Genomic DNA, 21,318 nt, shown 5'->3' on the forward strand with positions numbered 1-21,318 from the left:
CAGTAGGCAGGAGATAGTGCAGGCAGAGGATAGTAGACGTGCTCGCAGGTGGCGGACAGGACTCAGGAACAATGGGAAGGCAGCGGGCAAGGACTAGGGACAAGGACTGAACACCGGAACAAGGGACAAGGACTAAGGTCAGGAACAACAGGGAGCTGGGCCAAACGCTATGGGAAGCATATAGAGGCTCCAACACGAGGGACAGGGCATGCTGGGATTTATAGGGAGTGATTGGGTGCAACTACCAATTAGGGACGGACTGGCCCTTTAAATCTGAGACAGCCGGCGCGCGCGCGCCCTAGGGGGCGGGGACGCACGCGCCGGCCGGCACAGACGGAGACCGGAGCGGGACGAGGTGAGGCTCCCCCCCGGGGCCGAACAGACCGCAGCGCCGGGTCCCTGCACAGGGAAACCGGCAGCTGCGTGGGATAGAGGGCGGTCGAGGCGGCGGCCTGGAGCACGGGACGCCGCCGCAGCCATGACAGTACCCCCCCCTTTGGCCTCCCCCTCTTTCTAGCCTGCAGGAACCCCTTGATGAGATCTTTGTCCAGGATGTTAGCCTCGGGTTCCCAGGACCTCTCCTCCGGACCAAATCCTCTCCAGTCCACCAGGAAGAAACGTCTCCCTCTGACAGTTTTCATGGCCAGAATGTCTTTAACAACGTAGACGTCGTCAGAAACGGCTTGTGGAACAGAGAACGGAGACTTATCGGAGAACCGGTTGAGGACCACTGGCTTCAAGAGGGAGACATGGAAGGCGTTCGGAATCCGCATAGTAGGGAGCAGGCGGAGTTTGTAGGTGACAGGGTTGATGCGTTTTAGCACCGAGAAAGGACCAAGGAATCGAGGACCCAACTTGTAGCTGGGAATCTTGAGTCGAACATATTTGGCCGAGAGCCAGACTTTGTCACCTGGAAGAAAATTCGTGGCAGGTCTCCTCTTCTTATCAGCCTGGTCCTTCATGCGTTCAGAGGCTTTGAGTAAGGACTGTCGAGTTTGTTCCCAGATCGACTGCAGGTCAGATAACAACTCCTCCACGGCTGGGACCCCAGAGGATGGAGAGAGAGGCAGAGGAGGACGAGGGTGATGCCCGTAGACCACATAGAAAGGAGACTTGCCTGTGGAACTCGAGTCCAGATAGTTATAGGAGAATTCCGCCCATGGAAGTAGATCGGACCAGTTGTCTTGGCGGCTGGACACAAAATGACGTAGGTAGTTACCCAGGATCTGATTGACTCTCTCCACTTGCCCGTTGGTCTGGGGATGGTAGGCCGATGAGAAGTCCAGCTTCACTTGGAGCTGCGAGCAGAGGGCACGCCAAAACTTCGAGACAAATTGAGAGCCTCGGTCAGACACAATGTGAAGAGGAAGTCCATGCAGGCGGAAGATGTGTCGGAAGAACAACTGAGCCAGACGAGGAGCAGAGGGTAGTCCAGGAAGGGCCACGAAGTGAGCCATTTTGGAGAAGCGGTCCGTCACCACCCAAATGACTGTATTGCCCGCAGATGGGGGTAGGTCCGTGATGAAATCCATCCCAATGTGGTGCCAGGGATGGTCGGAGACTGGCAAGGGCAAAAGTAGGCCGGCAGGTCTTTGACGGGAAGACTTATTCCTGGCACAAACTGCGCAGGAAGCCACAAAGTCCTTGACATCCTGGAGGAGATTGGGCCACCAGTAGTGACGAGAGATCAATTGCCCGGTCTTTTGAGCTCCTGGATGCCCGGCCACCAAAGAGGAATGCCCCCACTTCAAGATATGTTTTCGGAGTGCGGGGCGCACATAGGTCTTACCGGGAGGCAGTCTCTGCAGAGCAGAAGTGGCAACTGGTACTAGGCGATCGGGAGGTATTATATGACGAGGAGATTCCTCTTGCCCCATGACATCGGATGCTCGGGATAATGCATCGGCCTTTATATTCTTCTCGGCTGGATGGAAATGAATGGTAAAGTTGAACCGAGAGAAGAAGAGGGACCACCTGGCCTGCCGGGGATTGAGGCGTTGAGCCGATTGGAGGTAGAGGAGGTTTTTGTGGTCCGTGTAGATGTTAACGGGATGTTTAGCCCCCTCTAGGAGATGACGCCACTCCTCCAGTGCCAACTTAATAACCAGGAGCTCACGGTCTCCAATCGTATAGTTCCTCTCGGCAGGGGAGAAAGTCTTAGAAAAGAACCCGCAGGTTCTGGTCTTGCCTGATCTGTCCCTTTGCGAGAGGACGGCTCCTGCGCCCACAGAAGATGCATCGACTTCAAGCGAAAACGGCCTGGTGACGTCCGGACGGACTAGAGCAGGAGCAGAGGCAAAGGCAGACTTTAGGCTATTGAAGGCTTGTTCGGCCTCAGGAGGCCAACGTCTGGGATCCGCCTTCTTCTTGGTGAGAGCCACTATGGGTGCGACCAGGGTCGAGAAGTGAGGGATGAATTGCCGATAATAGTTGGCGAATCCAAGGAAACGTTGGATAGCTCTAAGTCCCACAGGGCGTGGCCACTGGAGGACAGCGGAGAGCTTGGCCGGATCCATCTGTAGACCCTGGTCGGAGACGATATAGCCAAGAAACGGAAGACTGCGCTGGTGGAAAACGCACTTCTCCAGCTTGGCGTACAGATGATTGGCCCGTAGTCTTCGCAGGACCTGACGCACTTGTGCCACATGAGTCTGCTGGTCAGGGGAGAAGACCAAAATGTCGTCAAGATAGACAATGACGCAGACATAGAGGAGGTCTCGGAAGATATCGTTCACGAATTCCTGGAAGACCGCTGGGGCATTGCATAGGCCGAATGGCATGACCAGATATTCGTAGTGCCCATCCCTGGTGTTGAAAGCGGTCTTCCATTCGTCTCCTTCACGAATACGGATTAAGTTATACGCTCCCCTGAGATCCAGCTTGGAGAAGATCCTAGCTCTACGAAGGCGGTCGAATAGTTCGGGAATTAGCGGAAGAGGATAACGGTTCTTGACAGTCACCTTATTTAAGCCCCGGTAGTCAATGCATGGGCGGAGGGAACCGTCCTTCTTCTGCACAAAGAAAAATCCAGCGCCAGCGGGGGACGTGGATTTACGAATGAAGCCCTTCTGTAAGTTCTCCCGGATGTAGGAGGACATGGCTTCAGTCTCGGGCACAGAGAGGGGGTATACTCGACCCCGTGGAGGAGAAGTTCCTGGAAGAAGGTCTATAGGGCAATCATAGGGCCGATGAGGTGGTAGAGAGTCCGCCTCCTTAGCCGAGAAGACATCAACGAAGTCTTGGTAATCCTCCGGTAGTCCAGACAGAGGCTTGGCGTAAGCAGGTGACCTCGTAGAACATTTGGGTTGAGGAGACCTCAGGCACCTATTTGGACAGTCCTGGCCCCAACTGAGAACCTCCCCAGTTCTCCAGTCAAGCTTAGGGGTATGTAATTGCAGCCAAGGAAGACCCAGCAGGATGTTAGAAGAGGAATGGCGCAAGACGTAGAAGGAGATCCTCTCCTGATGTAAAGCGCCCACCTGGAGGATTAGGGGTACAGTCTGGCAGTGTACTGCTTCGTTAAGAATCTCGCCCGTGACCGAAGAGATAGACCGAGATTGGGCTAGATGGATCACGGGTAGCCGCCATCTTTGGACCAAGGAAGCAGAAATGAAACTGCCAGCAGCGCCAGAATCGATGAGGGCAGTGGTCTGACGAACTTGCCCAGAGGGTGTCTGGATGGAGACTGGCATAGTCAACCTTGGAGAGGTGGCATTTACACCTAGGGAGGCCTCTCCCACCGGACCTAGGTGCGAGCGTTTCCCGGACGCTGAGGACGTTGGGGACATCCCTGCCGATAGTGATCAGCGCCACCGCAATAGAGGCAGAGATTCAGGTTCAGTCGATGAGTCCTCTCATCAGTTGTCAGGCGAGCACGTTCCACCTGCATAGGAACCTCTGGAGACGACTGGGACATGGGAGCAACGGGATTCTGGAACACCGGTGCCAGCCGAGGATGGCGACGGGGCAGACTCAGATGCCGTTCTTGCCGGACCTCCTCCTCTCTCTCGGAAAACCTGGTGTAGACTCTGGTAGCCAGTAGGATGAGATTGTTCAAAGAGGTAGGCAGGTCTCGGGCAGCGAGCACATCCTTCACTTGACTGGACAGGCCCTTTTTAAAGGTGGCAATCAGAGCGGCCTCATTCCAGTCTAGTTCCGCAGCCAGGGTGCGGAACTGGATGGCGTAATCACCAACGGAGGAAGTCCCTTGGGATAAATTGAGGAGAGCAGTCTCAGCCGAAGACGCACTGGCAGGTTCCTCAAAGACAGAGCGGAACTCGTCCAGGAAGATTCGGAGATTGGCAGCAACCGGATCATTACGGTCCCATAGTGGCGTGGCCCAGGCCAGAGCTCTACCTTCCAATAGGCTGATAATGAAAACCACTTTAGAGCGCTCGGTGGCAAACTGACTGCTTAGAAGTTTGATATACATAGTGCATTGGGTCAGGAATCCTCTGCACAACTTGGGGTCACCTCCATATTTACTTGGGAGAGCCAGTCGTAGTTTTGAAGAGGCTGCAGGAGGTGATGACTGCTGAGCTGTGGTATGCTGCTGTACGGCTGCAGTCAGTTGTTGGATAAGCTGTGACTGTTGCTGGATCTGTTGAGCCTGTAGGGCGACCACTCGGGCTACTTCGCGGATATCAGGCACCTCGCCGGGATCCATGGTTGGAGCCTACTGTAACGCCTGGAGTAGTGGATCCACTGGACCGTCACCAGCGATGGCACTAACCTCACCAGGGAGCGGAGTCTAAGGGGCTGCTGGTTTTCACCAGAGCCCGCCGCAAGGCGGGATGGACTTGCTGCGGCAGGCGACCCCCAGGTCGCTACCCCTGGCTTGGTTGCTAGTGACGGCAGGCGAGGCGTGGCAGGAGCAGTAGGCAGGAGATAGTGCAGGCAGAGGATAGTAGACGTGCTCGCAGGTGGCGGACAGGACTCAGGAACAATGGGAAGGCAGCGGGCAAGGACTAGGGACTGAACACAGGAACAAGGGACAAGGACTAAGGTCAGGAACAAGAGGGAGCTGGGCCAAACGCTATGGGAAGCATATAGAGGCTCCAACACGAGGGACAGGGCATGCTGGGATTTATAGGGAGTGATTGGGTGCAACTACCAATTAGGGCCCTTTAAATCTGAGACAGCCGGCGCGCGCGCGCCCTAGGAGGCGGGGACGCGCGCGCCGGCCGGCACAGACAGAGACCGGAGCGGGACGAGGTGAGGCGCCCCCCGGGGCCGAACAGACCACAGCGCCGTGTCCCTGCACAGGGACCCCGGCAGCTGCGTGGGATAGAGGGCGGTTGTATGGACTGTGCTATTTTGTGTTTTGTTGGTGCCAGGTACTAGGCCTGCACTGAGTTAGCCAGGAGCATTTATGTTTAGTTAGAGCCGGACAGTTATAGGGTTTTATTTTGCTGTTTTATTTTGTTTTGCTATAACCTGAGAAATAAAACTGTCTGTGGTCAGTTAAACCAAACCTTGGTGTGGACTGACTTCTGCATGTGTGCCTGTTAGAGTGCATGTCTACCCCAGGAGACCCCTTTCCTGCTACCTAATCCCTTACAAGTGTTAAACCCCTACAGGAGGACAAGTCAGAGATCACCCCAGTCCACGCCGTGAACCTCTGTTAAAAGTGCAGGGCAGTATCCTAAGGCAGAGAAACTGACCTGGATAGAGCAAAGCAATCGTAATGAAGGTCTACGTACTCTACCTCGCAGCGCAGGTGACCCCGGATAATTTCAGACACTTAGCTACTCTCAGGTAACCAAGACCGAGGCTTGTGTCACCCTGATAGGACGTGTACCCCAACACTGCAGGGCAGAAGGGGGTTAGTGAAACACAGGCACAAGTATTCTTCTCTTCTCATAAGTATCACAGAACACTACTACCCTGGGTTGGGGCTCTCCCGACAAACTCCTGTAATCTTCTCTGCTCAACACTAAGCTACATAAGCACCGCTACTCAACCTCAGCACTTAAAGTATCCTTCAGCACAGATCCAGTGAACACAAGTCTGTACCCAAGAAGTTATCTATCACCAGTGTATCCTGTATCACTCTGTGCTGAGATAGCACTGGCGTCAAGACACTACCATCACTGGCTGAGCTGTACAAAGCCAACCAACCACCACAGAAGTGGCGTCACCCATAACAACCTAGTAAGTGACCTGTCGAGCAGCAGAGAGTGTACCACAAATGGAAGCGCTAGGAGTTTTTAAAGATGAGTAAAGACAGAGGCAGGAGGCCAATAGGTGTACATGATCTTACACAGAGATGATGGAAGATGGGGCCCAGGTAGAGACGCTACAGAGGGGTCTAATCACTTCACTCTTTTTCGGGGTTTCTGACACTGTGCTACCTCAAACCTTCCCCACATTTCCTACCATAATGTCCTTCTTAATAATGCAGCACCTAACACTACAACCACATTCTCACCTTCTGCTCCGCAGGTTTTCCCAGCCTGGAAGGAGAGAGATGGCGTCAGCTCCGCAGGTTCACTATCTCCTCCCTCAGGAATTTCGGGATGGGGAAGACATCAATGGAGAGACGGGTGTTAGAAGAATCTGGGTCCCTTGTCAGTGCTGTGACCCTGATAGAAGGTGAGCGTCCTCTACTGGTCAGTGTGGGGCGAGTATGTGTGTGCAGTGTAGGCCAGGACTCGGGTGGTTGCACCATAATGGGTAACTATGACTTACCAGCTTCCATACAATGGAGGGGCATATCTTAAATGGTTGCAATAACACCACCTTAGCAAATGATGACAGGTGGTCAAGAGCACTGAAAGAGTTAACCCAGGTGCCATGTATTTGTGGTGTAGAGCTTTCCTGAGATGTTGATTCCCTTTAGGTTGGGTTCAGAGGCTCTGAAGAGGCAAAAACTTCTCTTTTCTTGACCCTTTCTAAGAAACCCCCCAGTTCAGGGTAAAAACTGTATACAGGGTGTGCTAATGTGGCCTGTAGTGTGACAAGCACTTTATGCAACTACCTTAAACTTACTTTGAGACACCTTAAGACCAACAGATGTGAAAATGTGGGTATTTATAAACAACCTATTTTGGGTTCATTCGCTAAAGTCTTGCCGTTATTGGGTATGATTGACCAGAAGTTTAATCCCTCTGTACTTAACGGTTCTTCGTGATGTCGTCCACCAGCAGTGGCAGCACTGAGTAGGGAGTGTATATGTGTGTGTGTGGGTGGGGGTTATTGTTAGTTTATAACCTGCCATTACCTGGTAACAATAGATAAATGTAGATTACCGAATTAAAGCGAGAATCTCAGTGACTAACGTTCATTTAGAATGTGGAATCTGTTCTGTTACGTCTGCCGCCACCCCCCGAATAGGTGCAGGAACCCGTTATGGGGCAGACGTTCCTTACGCAGTTCGTTGGTTTCTTATTGATTTTATTTTCTCAGGAAAACCCTTTAACCCCCTGAACCTTCTGGGCTGCGCTGTGGGGAACATCACCAGCTACGCTCTGCTGGGCGAGCACTTCGACTATGAGGATCCAAAGTTACAGGAACTGATTACAACTACGAGGAGATTCATCTTCAATACTCACTCACCCCTACATGAGGTAATATACCGGCAACAAACAATATGGTGGGCATCACATATCCACAGGGTAGGAGATAATGCAGCGAGCCGGGGTGTGGAAGAGAGTGAGGGGGTGAGGAGAGGAGGATGGTGGTTGTAGTTTTAGGCTTGTAGATGGTTATGCCTCTCCTGTGTGTAACGCTGAGCTCCTGAGTGAGGGGATACACTGAGGGCTGCAGAGTGAGTGTGCTGTACCTGCAGGATGGCTGGGTCTTGTGGTGCACCACAGCCTTACTGACTGACTTGTCACGGTCTCAGGTGGGCACAAGGGCTTCCACAGGTACAGGTTACTCTTGAGCGCTTCCCTGTATTCTCCCTCTATTCTGTGGGCTACTGCAGAGGTTCCTGTAGGGGGCTGCACCTGTGTGTAAGGTGGTCGGTGTTGTGGACCTGTAGTCCCCCGGGGCCAACCCCAAATACTGCTGTCCGGTAATATAGCCCTTGATGATGAGGTGGTGCAGGTAGACCAGATGGTGTTTGAGTCTGTTTCCCTCCCTATTAGCTAGTGAGCTTTCTCCTTTAAAGAGGATGTACCATCAGGGGTACCGGGCTGGTGCTGAAGCACAGAAGGCGGGTCGGCCCGCCCCTAGTGCGAGGCAATTTCCGTCCCTCTATGACGCGGCTCCATTGATTCTAAAAGATACAGGGGCGGGAATTCCCTCCCACTGGGGGCGGGCCGGCCTACCTCCAGTGCTTGAGGACCAGCCCGGTACCCCTGCATAGAACGGCACCGCACACGGTGGACGTAGATCGAAAAAATGGACCGCGGCACCGGCTTCCTCATGACAGCGCCGTTCTATCGGTGGGTCAAATGAAAGAGGATGTACCTGATGGTACATCCTCTTTAAGTCAATAGGCCATGCCTTAGGCCACAACTTTCTGATCCTAGAGGTATCCAGGGGTCCTAATAAATCTCCCCCTCCCCCCTGAATTCATAAAGAGGGGTACAGAGGCCTCAGTTATCTCTTCTACCAAGCATACTCAAGTCGTTTTGCTTAGGGCTCCTGTCCTTAGGATTCCCACTAGCAATAGAGAAATACCTTGTGTCTCTGTAAATACTCCTGAAGAACTCTCTCAACTTCACTTCTCCTTTTGTTCAGTTTCTCCTCCTTTATCTCCTTCCCCTTCCGCCTCACAGAACAGCCACCAGCTGCACCATACAGTGACTGTACTCACTGAGCACTGACGGAACACTACTTCCTGTCACAGCTAGGTTTTGTGAGGAGCAGGCTCCTCCCACTTTCTAGCAAGTTCTAGGGGCTTCTTACACTACCTAGAGCAGTTCCCACTAAGGACAGTAGGTGTCACTGTTCCCTAACAGTTAGTGTGCTGTGTAAGGCGTGTAACCCATTCTCTGCCGGCCAGTTACACTGTTACAGGGAGATACAAGACAGTTTACATAGGAACATGTTACCTCATAGAACATACAAAATACCACTTGTGGACAGCTGCCATCTTAAGCCCAGCCAGAGGAATAGAGCTCTGGTATACTACAATAACGTCTGATCGATGGGGTCCCACTGATGGTAATGGGGGTCTATCTGCTCCATATAACTCTATGGATATAACAAAGATCTAGTTATTATGGGGGTCCCAGCACTTGGATTCCCTTCTTAGACCCTCATCACTTTTGTCCCTTACACTTGTATACGGCGTATCCATTGTAGCCTCGCTCTCTATATACAGTCTTATATGATGTAAGGGGTTGGTATACGGCGTATCCATTGTAGCCTCAGTCTCAGGTTCCTTCTCTTCTCATCCTGCAGCTTGGAAACACTTTCCCGGTTCTCCTCAACGTCCCAATCCTCAAGGACAAAATCTTCAAGGAAAGTTCCCAGCTGATCTCATTTGTCCGAAAATACATTGAGCAGCACAAAGAGAGTCTGAACCCGAGCGCTCCCCGAGACTTCACCGACTACTTCCTGATAAAGATCAAAGAGGTAGAGATGTAGCAGAGCCGAGCGCTGAGATGTGCAGCTAAGATTCTAAACGTAACATAGCTGCCAGCCTCACTGAGGGGTAGTCACAGCCCCGCCCCCTCTATACCATGTGTATAGAGGTAGTCACAGTCCCGCCCCCTGTATATCCTCTGTATAGAGAGGGAGTCACAGCCCTGCCCCCTGTATATCCTGTGTATAGAGAGGTAGTCACAGCCCCGCCCCCTCTATACCATGTGTATAGAGGTAGTCACAGCCCCGCCGCCGTATACCATGTGTATAGAGAGGGAGTCACAGCCCCGCCCCCTCTATACCATGTGTATAGAGGTAGTCACAGCCCCGCCCCCTATATAATCATGTGTATAGAGAGGTAGTCACAGCCCCAACCCCTGTATACCATGTGTATAGAGGTAGTCACAGCCTCTCCTGCTGTATACCATGTGTATAGAGGTAGTCACAGCCCCGCCCCCTGTATACCATGTGTATAGAGAGGTAGTCACAGCCCCGCCCCCTGTATACCATGTGTATAGAGGTAGTCACAGCCCCGCCCCCTGTATACCATGTGTATAGAGGTAGTCACAGCCCCGCCCCCTGTATATCATGTGTATGGAGAGGGAGTCACAGCCCCGCCCCCTGTTTATCATGTGTATAGAGGTAGTCACAGCCCTGCCCCCTGTTTATCATGTGTATAGAGAGGTAGTCACAGCCCCTCCCCCTGTATACCATGTGTATAGAGAGGTAGTCACAGCCCTGTCCCCTGTATATCATGTGTATAGAAAGGTAGTCACAGCCCCGCTCCCTGTATATCATGTGTATAGAGAGGTAGTCACAGCCCCGCCCCCTGTATATCCTGTGTATAGAGAGGTAGTCACAGACCGTCCCCCTGTATATCCTGTGTATAGAAGTAGTCACAGCCCCTCCCCCTGTATATCATGTGTATAGAGAGGTAGTCCCAGCCCCGCCCCCTGTATATCATGTGTATAGAGAGGTAGTCACAGCCCCGCCCCTGTATATCATGTGTATAGAGAGGTAGTCACAGCCCCGCCCCCTGTATATCATGTGTATAGAGAGGTAGTCACAGCCCCGCCCCTGTATATCATGTGTATAGAGAGGTAGTCACAGCCCCGCCCCCTGTATATCCTGTGTATAGAGAGGTAGTCACAGCCCCGCCTCCTGTATATCATGTGTATAGAGAGGTAGTCACAGCCCCTCCCCCTGTATATCCTGTGTATAGAGAGGTAGTCACAGACCGCCCCCTGTATATCATGTGTATAGAGAGGTAGTCACAGCCCCTCCCCCTGTATATCCTGTGTATAGAGAGGTAGTCACAGACCGCCCCCTGTATATCCTGTGTATAGAGGTAGTCACAGCCCCGCCCCCTGTATATCCTGTGTACAGAGGTAGTCCCTGCCCCCTGTATATCATGTGTATAGAGAGGTAGTCACAGCCCCCCCCTGTATATCCTGTGTATAGAGAAGTAGTCACAGCCCCGCCCCTGTATATCATGTGTATAGAGAGGTAGTCACAGCCCCGCCCCCTGTATATCATGTGTATAGAGGTAGTCACAGCCCCGCCCCCTGTATATCCTGTGTATAGAGAGGTAGTCACAGCCCCGCCCCCTGTATATCCTGTGTATAGAGAGGTAGTCACAGCCCCGCCCACTGTATATCCTGTGTATAGAGAGGTAGTCACAGCCCCGCCCCCTGTATATCATGTGTATAGAGAGGTAACAAAACACAGTAATCACTGAACTCAAGGAGAACAGCGAAAAAAACTCCAATGAAGTCCTCAATCAAGAGTCTCCACTGATGCCCCTAAAAATTTAAATATGCAAAACAAGAGTCCGTGGAGCCTCAGTTACGAGTCTCAAAACAAGGGATAGCCAGATATCTCTAGCCTGTTGCCAACGGGGTGCCTCCATGATGGGGAGAGCACCACACCACCCTGATAAATAGCCCCCTAAGTCCCACTCGGTTGCGAGTATTGGAACATAGACAGGGAAACAACAGGGTGGCCCCTTTTGTCAATGTCTAACTCAAGGTGCGAGTATTGCGATCATGACAAGGGCTTGCAAAGGCAGGCTTCCACCCACAGACAGCCGTTTCGGGGTTTTTGCCCCTCGTCAGTGTGGAGTAGGATTCTGGCTAGTTGGGGCAATGAAAAATCAACCAACAAAACACAGTAATCACTGAACTCAAGGAGAACAGCGAAAAAACTCCAATGAAGTATCAATCAAGAGTCTCCACTGATACTCGCACCTTGAGTTAGACATTGACAAAAGGGGCCACCCTGTTGTTTCCTTGTCTATGTTCCAATACTCGCAACCGAGTGGGACTTAAGGGGTTATTTATCAGGGTGGTGTGGTGCTCTCCCCATCATGGAGGCACCCCGTTGGCAACAGGCTAGAGATATCTGGCTATCCCTTGTTTTGAGACTCGTAACTGAGGCTCCACGGACTCTTGTATAGAGAGGTAGTCACAGCCCCGCCCCCTGTATATCATGTGTATAGAGACGTAGTCACAGACTACCCCGCCCCCCCCCCGGATGACATCACTAATATACGAGGAACAGTTTATCATCTGTTACTGATGGCAGTGGCGGTGTGTGGCGTCTCATGTAGAGGGGACAAGGTGTTGATGGTGGAGGGGGATGGGAGCTATGGCCAGACCGGTGCCGGATATAACACTGACCTCTTATATCTCTATACAGGAAGAAGACATCTCAGGTAGTAACTTCACAGACACCAGCCTCCTGATGACCCTCATCGCCCTCCTCGCCGCTGGCACCGAGACCACAACGTCCACCCTCAACTTCTCCTTGTTGTTAATGAGTAATTACCCCGATGTGCAGGGTAAGAAAGTCCCCGTATATACCGTGTATGACTGCGCTGTATATATCATGTATGACTGCGCTGTATATATCATGTATGACTGCGCTGTATATATCATGTATGACTGCGCTGTATATATCATGTGTGACTGCACTGTATATATCATGTATGACTGCGCTGTATATATCATGTATGACTGCTGTATATACTGTATATCATGTATGACTGCGCTGTATATATCATGTATGACTGTGCTGTATATATCATGTATGACTGTGCTGTATATATCATGTATGACTGCGCTGTATATATCATGTGTGACTGCGCTGTATATATCATGTATGACTGCACTGTATATATCATGTGTGACTGCGCTGTATATATCATGTATGACTGTGCTGTTATATATCATGTGTGACTGCGCTGTATATATCATGTATGACTGTGCTGTTATATATATCATGTATGACTGCACTGTATATATCATGTGTGACTGCGCTGTATATATCATGTATGACTGTGCTGTATATATCATGTATGACTGTGCTGTATATATCATGTATGACTGTGCTGTTATATATGTCGTGTATGACTGTGCTGTATATATCATGTGTAACTGCGCTGTATATATCATGTATGACTGCGCTGTATATATCATGTATGACTGTGCTGTATATATCATGTGTGACTGTGCTGTATATATCATGTATGACTGTGCTGTTATATATATCATGTATGACTGTGCTGTATATATCATGTATGACTGCGCTGTATATATTATGTATGACTGTGCTGTATATATGTCGTGTATGACTGTGCTGTTATATATCATGTATGACTGCGCTGTATATATGTCGTGTATGACTGTGCTGTTATATATCATGTATGACTGCGCTGTATATATTATGTATGACTGTGCTGTATATATGTCGTGTATGACTGTGCTGTTATATATCATGTATGACTGTGCTGTATATATCATGTATGACTGTGCTGTATATATCATGTATGACTGTGCTGTATATATGTCGTGTATGACTGCGCTGTATATATCATGTATGACTGCCCTGTATATATGTCGTGTATGACTGCGCTGTATATATTATGTATAACTGCGCTGTATATATCATGTATGACTGTGCTGTATATATCATATATGACTGTGCTGTATATATCATGTGTGACTGTGCTGTATATATCATGTATGACTGTGCTGTTATATATGTCGTGTATGACTGTGCTGTATATATCATGTATGACTGCGCTGTATATATCATGTATGACTGTGCTGTATATATGTCGTGTATGACTGCGCTGTATATATTATGTATAACTGCGCTGTATATATCATGTATGACTGTGCTGTATATATCATATATGACTGTGCTGTATATATCATGTGTGACTGTGCTGTATATATCATGTATGACTGTGCTGTTATATATGTCGTGTATGACTGTGCTGTTATATATTATGTATGACTGTGCTGTATATATTATGTATGACTGTGCTGTATATATGTCGTGTATGACTGTGCTGTTATATATTATGTATGACTGTGCTGTTATATATCATGTATGACTGCGCTGTATATATGTCGTGTATGACTGTGCTGTTATATATTATGTATGACTGTGCTGTATATATTATGTATGACTGTGCTGTATATATGTCGTGTATGACTGTGCTGTTATATATTATGTATGACTGTGCTGTATATATTATGTATGACTGTGCTGTATATATGTCGTGTATGACTGTGCTGTTATATATTATGTATGACTGTGCTGTTATATATCATGTATGACTGCGCTGTATATATGTCGTGTATGACTGTGCTGTTATATATCATGTATGACTGTGCTGTATATATCATGTATGACTGTGCTGTATATATGTCGTGTATGACTGCGCTGTATATATTATGTATGACTGCGCTGTATATATCATGTATGACTGTGCTGTATATATGTCGTGTATGACTGTGCTGTATATATTATGTATGACTGCGCTGTATATATCATGTATGACTGTGCTGTATATATGTCGTGTATGACTGTGCTGTTATATATCATGTATGACTGTGCTGTATATATGTCGTGTATGACTGTGCTGTTATATATCATGTATGACTGTGCTGTATATATGTCGTGTATGACTGTGCTGTTATATATCATGTATGACTGTGCTGTATATATCATGTATGACTGTGCTGTTATATATCATGTATGACTGCGCTGTATATATCATGTATGACTGTGCTGTATATATGTCGTGTATGACTGCGCTGTATATATTATGTATAACTGCGCTGTATATATCATGTATGACTGTGCTGTATATATCATATATGACTGTGCTGTATATATCATGTATGACTGCGCTGTATATATCATGTATGACTGCACTGTATATATCATGTGTGACTGCGCTGTATATATCATGTATGACTGCGCTGTATGTATATATATCATGTATGACTGTGCTGTATATATCATGTATGACTGTGCTGTATATACTGTATATCATGTATGACTGTGCTGTATATATCATATATGACTGTGCTGTATATATCATGTATGACTGTGCTGTATATATCATGTATGACTGTGCTGTATATATCATGTATGACTGCGCTGTATATATCATGTATGACTGCGCTGTATGTATATATATCATGTATGACTGTGCTGTATATATCATGTATGACTGTGCTGTATATATGTCGTGTATGACTGCGCTGTATATATCATGTATGACTGCGCTGTATATATTATGTATAACTCCGCTGTATATATTATGTATAACTGCGCTGTATAGATGTCGTGTATGACTGCGCTGTATATATTATGTATGACTCCACTGTATATACTGTATATCGTGTATGACTGCGCTGTATATATCATGTATGACTGTCCTGTATATATGTCGTGTATGACTGCGCTGTATATATCATGTATGACTGCGCTGTATGTATATATATCATGTATGACTGTGCTGTTATATATCATGTATGACTGTGCTGTATATATCATGTATGACTGCGCTGTATATATCATGTATGACTGTGCTGTTATATATGTCGTGTATGACTGCGCTGTATATATTATGTATGACTGCGCTGTATATATCATGTATGACTGTGCTGTATATATCATGTATGACTGTCCTGTATATATGTCGTGTATGACTGCGCTGTATATATCATGTATGACTGTCCTGTATATATGTCGTGTATGACTGCGCTGTATATATCATGTATGACTGCGCTGTATGTATATATATCATGTATGACTGTGCTGTATATATCATGTATGACTGCGCTGTATATATCATGTATGACTGTGCTGTTATATATGTCGTGTATGACTGCGCTGTATATATCATGTATGACTGCGCTGTATGTATATATATCATGTATGACTGCGCTGTATATATTATGTATGACTGCGCTGTATATATCATATATGACTGCGCTGTATATATCATATATGACTGCCCTGTATATATTATGTATGACTCCGCTGTATATACTGTATATCGTGTATGACTGCGCTGTATATATCATGTATGACTGTCCTGTATATATGTCGTGTATGACTGCGCTGTATATATCATGTATGACTGCGCTGTATATATCATGTATGACTGCGCTGTATATATCATGTATGACTGCGCTGTATATATCATATATGACTGCGCTGTATATATCATGTATGACTGCGCTGTATATATCATGTATGACTGTGCTGTTATATATGTCGTGTATGACTGCGCTGTATATATTATGTATGACTGCGCTGTATATATCATGTATGACTGTGCTGTATATATCATGTATGACTGCGCTGTATATATCATGTATGACTGCGCTGTATATATCATGTATGACTGTGCTGTATATATCATGTATGACTGTCCTGTATATATGTCGTGTATGACTGCGCTGTATATATCATGTATGACTGCGCTGTATGTATATATATCATGTATGACTGTGCTGTATATATCATGTATGACTGCGCTGTATATATCATGTATGACTGCGCTGTATATATCATGTATGACTGTGCTGTATATATCATGTATGACTGTCCTGTATATATGTCGTGTATGACTGCGCTGTATATATCATGTATGACTGCGCTGTATATATCATGTATGACTGTGCTGTATATATCATGTATGACTGTCCTGTATATATGTCGTGTATGACTGCGCTGTATATATCATGTATGACTGCGCTGTATGTATATATATCATGTATGACTGTGCTGTATATATCATGTATGACTGCGCTGTATATATCATGTATGACTGTTCTGTTATATATGTCGTGTATGACTGCGCTGTATATATTATGTATGACTGCGCTGTATATATCATATATGACTGCGCTGTATATATCATATATGACTGCCCTGTATATATGTCGTGTATGACTGCGCTGTATATATTATGTATGACTCCGCTGTATATACTGTATATCGTGTATGACTGCGCTGTATATATCATGTATGACTGCCCTGTATATATGTCGTGTATGACTGCGCTGTATATATCATGTATGACTGTGCTGTATATATGTCGTGCATGACTGCGCTGTATATATCATGTATGACTGCACTGTATATATCATGTATGACTGTGCTGTATATATGTCGTGTATCACTGCGCTGTATATATCATGTATGACTGCGCTGTATATATCATGTATGACTGCCCTGTATATATGTCGTGTATGACTGCGCTGTATATATCATGTATGACTGCGCTGTATATATCATATATGACTGCGCTGTATATATCATATATGACTGCACTGTATCCCATCCGATGCAGCCACGAACACTGCAATGGCCACATTGTATGTGACCTGGGTCTGTACCTGGTATACGGTGGTGGATCCGCCAGGGTAGAGGAATGGACCAGATCCGGAGTGGACTGCGGGGCTGCCAGTAACACAACCGTCACGCCGGGATGGGAAGGGCCAGCAGCGCTGGGTTTGTCTGGTGGGCGATATGCTTGTGGGCCTTCACCAGCAAAGATCACCGGGAGTAGCTCCTGTGGACTGTCCAGGACTTCTGGCTCATCCCCAAAGGGCCACTGGGGGAGAGACTGCGGTCCTGGGGGGGCGGATGGCCCCAAAGACTTGCGGCATTCTCGCCGGAGGTTGTGCTCCAAACGCCGGGACAGTGTCGTCTTCGTCGTCGCTGGAGTTGGAACTGGTCTCGGACTCCAGCTGCGTGGCTGCGGGAGAGAGAGAGAGGGGCGTTAGTCCGTAGATTGCTTCTTTTTCCTCCCGGAAGGGGTGGCAGTGTCGCCAGGTCATCCTCGGTAACATCAGAGTTCTCCAATGTCCAATGTATTTGAGTGATTTTTCGGAGCGCCCGAGCTGCCGCGAGAACCACCTGCTGTTGATGTTAGTACCTGCTTTGTATATGGCCGCTACTGTTCCCAAATGGTCAGTGACCGGCAGGGTTGTGATGGTTCTCTTAGGCTCGTCACGGTAGTCCTGAGTGGCAACTGACCCACCCGGACTATTGGTACCGCCACCCTCAGAAAGGGGAAAATTAACCCAAGGTGTGCCGCTAGTGTGTATGGGTGCTGGTGCGTAGGAAAGGATGACTGAATCCCTGTAATAGAAAAAATATAACAACTTTACTGTACAGTCTCTTGAAAATACACAACACTCTGGCAGAAATAGATAGATCTTTGTACAGGGCTTTAGAGCTTGAACTCAGTTGTGCTGAGGAGAGGCTTGAAAACGAAGAGTAGAATAGAAGCAGTTGCAACAGTGCTTGAAAGTTTAGAGTAGCGTAGAGGAGGGGAGTTTTTCAAGGGAGTCCCAACTCAATGTAGTACTTGTGCTCTGCCAGAACTTTGGAGAGAATATTTAAGAGTGAGAAGTTTACTTGTACCCGTGTTTAGACTATGGTCTGACCACCTGCTGCCCTACAGTGTTGAGGTACTCGTCCTAATACAAGGTGATACAAGCCCCAGCTGTGGTTACCTGGGTGAAGCTAAGTTGCCGACGGTGTCCCGGTTAACCTGCACTGCAAGATAGAATACATAGACCTTCTGGTAGCTTTGTTCTATCAAGGCTAGTTCCTCTTGTGTTGTAGGATACTGCCCTGCACTTTGTAGAGTGGTTCTTGACGTGGACTGAGATGATCCCAGACTTTTCTCCCTCTGTAGTGTTTGCCACTACATAGCAGATGTAAGATAAGTACCGGAAAGACTAAGGGGGAGATTTATAAAAGGGTGTAAATATACACCTGGTATAAGCTGCCCCAAGCAACCAATCAAAGCTCCTCTTTTATTCTACCAGAGCTGAAAGCTGAGCTTTGATTGGTTGCTGTGGGTAGTTTACACCAGGTGTATATTTACACCCTTTCATAAATCTCCCCCTAAGTGTCTGTAGTTGCATCTGCACATGTGTGTCTCTGGTTGCTTCATACTCGTGTAGACTAAACTCACTGAACACACTATATACTGAACTAACTAGTCCCGGACAAGGGTCCTGGCAGAGCCCGGCCCTGGATTGGCTACAGCAGTGGCATCTGCTCTGTGTGTCCTTCTCCCATGAGAATCTAAGTAGAACTGACACTACACTTCCTCCCACCAAGTGACTACTTCCTACAGGGATATGTAAGAGACCCTCTGAGTGGTGGAAAGGAATTTGTGCAAAGAAAAGAAGAAAGTAATCAGAAAGGTCAGAAAGAAAGAGTATCTTTATTGGGCAATAAAAGTACATAATACATGAGAAGCCCCTTGTTGTCTACAGCTGTAGACATAAGAGAATAAATACTAAACACTGACATGTTCTGGTGAAACTATAAAATACTTAACTTTGAGTGAGGGGCTTTTGCGACAGGTGTGGGAAACACAAAACACCCGTGATGGGACACCACATATATCATGTACGACTGCACTGTATACACAGGACCTGTAAGCCTTGGGGAAAACACACAACAGCTCCTTCTCCGCAGCAGCTGACTCTGAGACTGGAGACACAAAACCTGGACCGGAAGTGTGGCAGCAGTCACCCAGCCAACTCTCTTTGGCATGCTCCCATGAACGACCGGCCCAAACTAGACTGCATGGTAGCCATAGTGGCCTATGACACCAGCAACAGCTGTCTTTCCCCCTAACAAGGCCAGGATACTTGATGAGACATACATCTCATCTATGACGACGCCTTGCAACTTCTTACATGCCCCCCACCCAAAGCCACACATACAATGCACCCTTGACAAGGCGTCTGAATTACCCTGCAGTATTCCAGGCCTATGCTCTACCAAAAATTGATCCAGGAACCAATGGGGGACATTTTCCCCTTTCTTCTCACTCAACCACCTAAGAGGGGTGTGAGCAGACACCAGCCTAAACTTGCACCCTAACAAGTAGTATCGGAGGGATTTCATGGCCCACTCGATGGCTAGGCCCTCTTTCTGAAGTAGTTCTGTTCTGCGGGGGACAGCTTCCTGGTCTCATAACTCACCAGATTTTCTTCTCTGTTTATCACTTGGGACGTCACAGCCCCTAGACCTACAGCCGATGCACCGGTCTGGGTGACAAATTCTCTTGTGACGTCTGGGACAACCAACACAGGCTTCTTACAGCGGGCCGATGTAAGATTATGGAAGGCTTTTACAGCCTCTGAGGGTTACGTAACCATGGCTGACCTCCCCCCTTATATCAGGTTGATCAGGGGCACCGCTAACTGGAAATTTGGGCAGGAATCTTCTATAAAACGCCACAATTCCCAGGAATGCCCTGATCTGTTTCTTGTTAAGTGAACGGGACCAGTTTTATTTAGCCTCTATTTTATTTATTTATTTATTTCCCCTCACCCTACGTAACCCAATTCTCAGGCTTCTTCCATTCATATGGCAAACCGACCTTCCTTATTGAACTCAGGACGGCTTGTACTTTACCTAGGTGGCTCTCCCAATCATAAAAGTAAGCAGCACCCTACTCCATATTTGGTGGGGCTGCCCTAAAATCAAAGTGTTTTGGGAAGGAGTTCTCAGAGTGTACGAGGCATACGTGTAACCAATACCCCGAAGGCCATGCTCCTTTCTCTGTTACCTGGCTCGATGTCACTTCACAAGAAGGGCGTGCTGCAACATGTTCTTGCGGCTGCAAGAGCTGTGATACCACGACATTGGAAGACGGTTGAGACCCCTGCACTGCGGGAGTGGTTCACCGAGATGCAGGGAAGCACTGAGGAAAAGGTGGGGTGGATATCATTAGCACTATATACATATGTATAACATGGATGCAGGGTACAGCTTAGAGGGATACTGCACTGTGTATATAACCTACAGCTTAGAGGGATACTGCACTGTGTATATAACCTACAGCGTAGAGGGATACTGCACTGTGTATATAACCTACAGCTTAGAGGGATACTGCTCTGTGTATATAACCTACAGCTTAGAGGGATACTGCACTGTGTATATAACCTACAGCTTAGAGGGATACTGCACTGTATATAACCTACAGCTTAGAGGGGTACTGCACTGTGTATATAACCTACAGCTTAGAGGGATACTGCACTGTGTATATAACCTACAGCTTAGAGGGGTACTGCACTGTGTATATAACCTACAGCTTAGAGGGATACTGCACTGTGTATATAACCTACAGCTTAGAGGGGTACTGCACTGTGTATATAACCTACAGCTTAGAGGGATACTGCACTGTGTATATAACCTACAGCTTAGAGGGGTACTGCACTGTGTATATAACCTACAGCTTAGAGGGATACTGCACTGTGTATATAACCTACAGCTTAGAGGGATACTGCACTGTGTATATAACCTACAGCTTAGAGGGGTACTGCACTATGTATAACCTACAGTGTAGAGGGATACTGCACTGTGTATATAACCTACAGCTTAGAGGGATACTGCACTGTGTATATAACCTACAGCTTAGATGGATACTGCACTATG

General features: G+C 47.7%; 1 protein-coding gene across 2 annotated transcripts in view; it reads left to right on the forward strand.

Moving 5' to 3' along the window:
* Positions 1 to 21,318, forward strand: part of LOC138782933 (cytochrome P450 2C20-like) — a 60,779-nt gene that overhangs the window by 30,925 nt on the left and 8,536 nt on the right. For both annotated transcript variants that reach the window (XM_069956950.1, XM_069956949.1), the window contains exons 4-7: positions 6,445 to 6,594; positions 7,408 to 7,568; positions 9,355 to 9,528; positions 12,235 to 12,376. In XM_069956950.1, coding sequence (XP_069813051.1) covers positions 6,445 to 6,594; positions 7,408 to 7,568; positions 9,355 to 9,528; positions 12,235 to 12,376 — 627 coding nt within the window. The remainder of the gene's footprint in view (positions 1 to 6,444; positions 6,595 to 7,407; positions 7,569 to 9,354; positions 9,529 to 12,234; positions 12,377 to 21,318) is intronic.

Source organism: Dendropsophus ebraccatus, chromosome 2, assembly GCF_027789765.1.
Source record: "Dendropsophus ebraccatus isolate aDenEbr1 chromosome 2, aDenEbr1.pat, whole genome shotgun sequence".
NCBI lineage: Eukaryota > Metazoa > Chordata > Amphibia > Anura > Hylidae > Dendropsophus > Dendropsophus ebraccatus.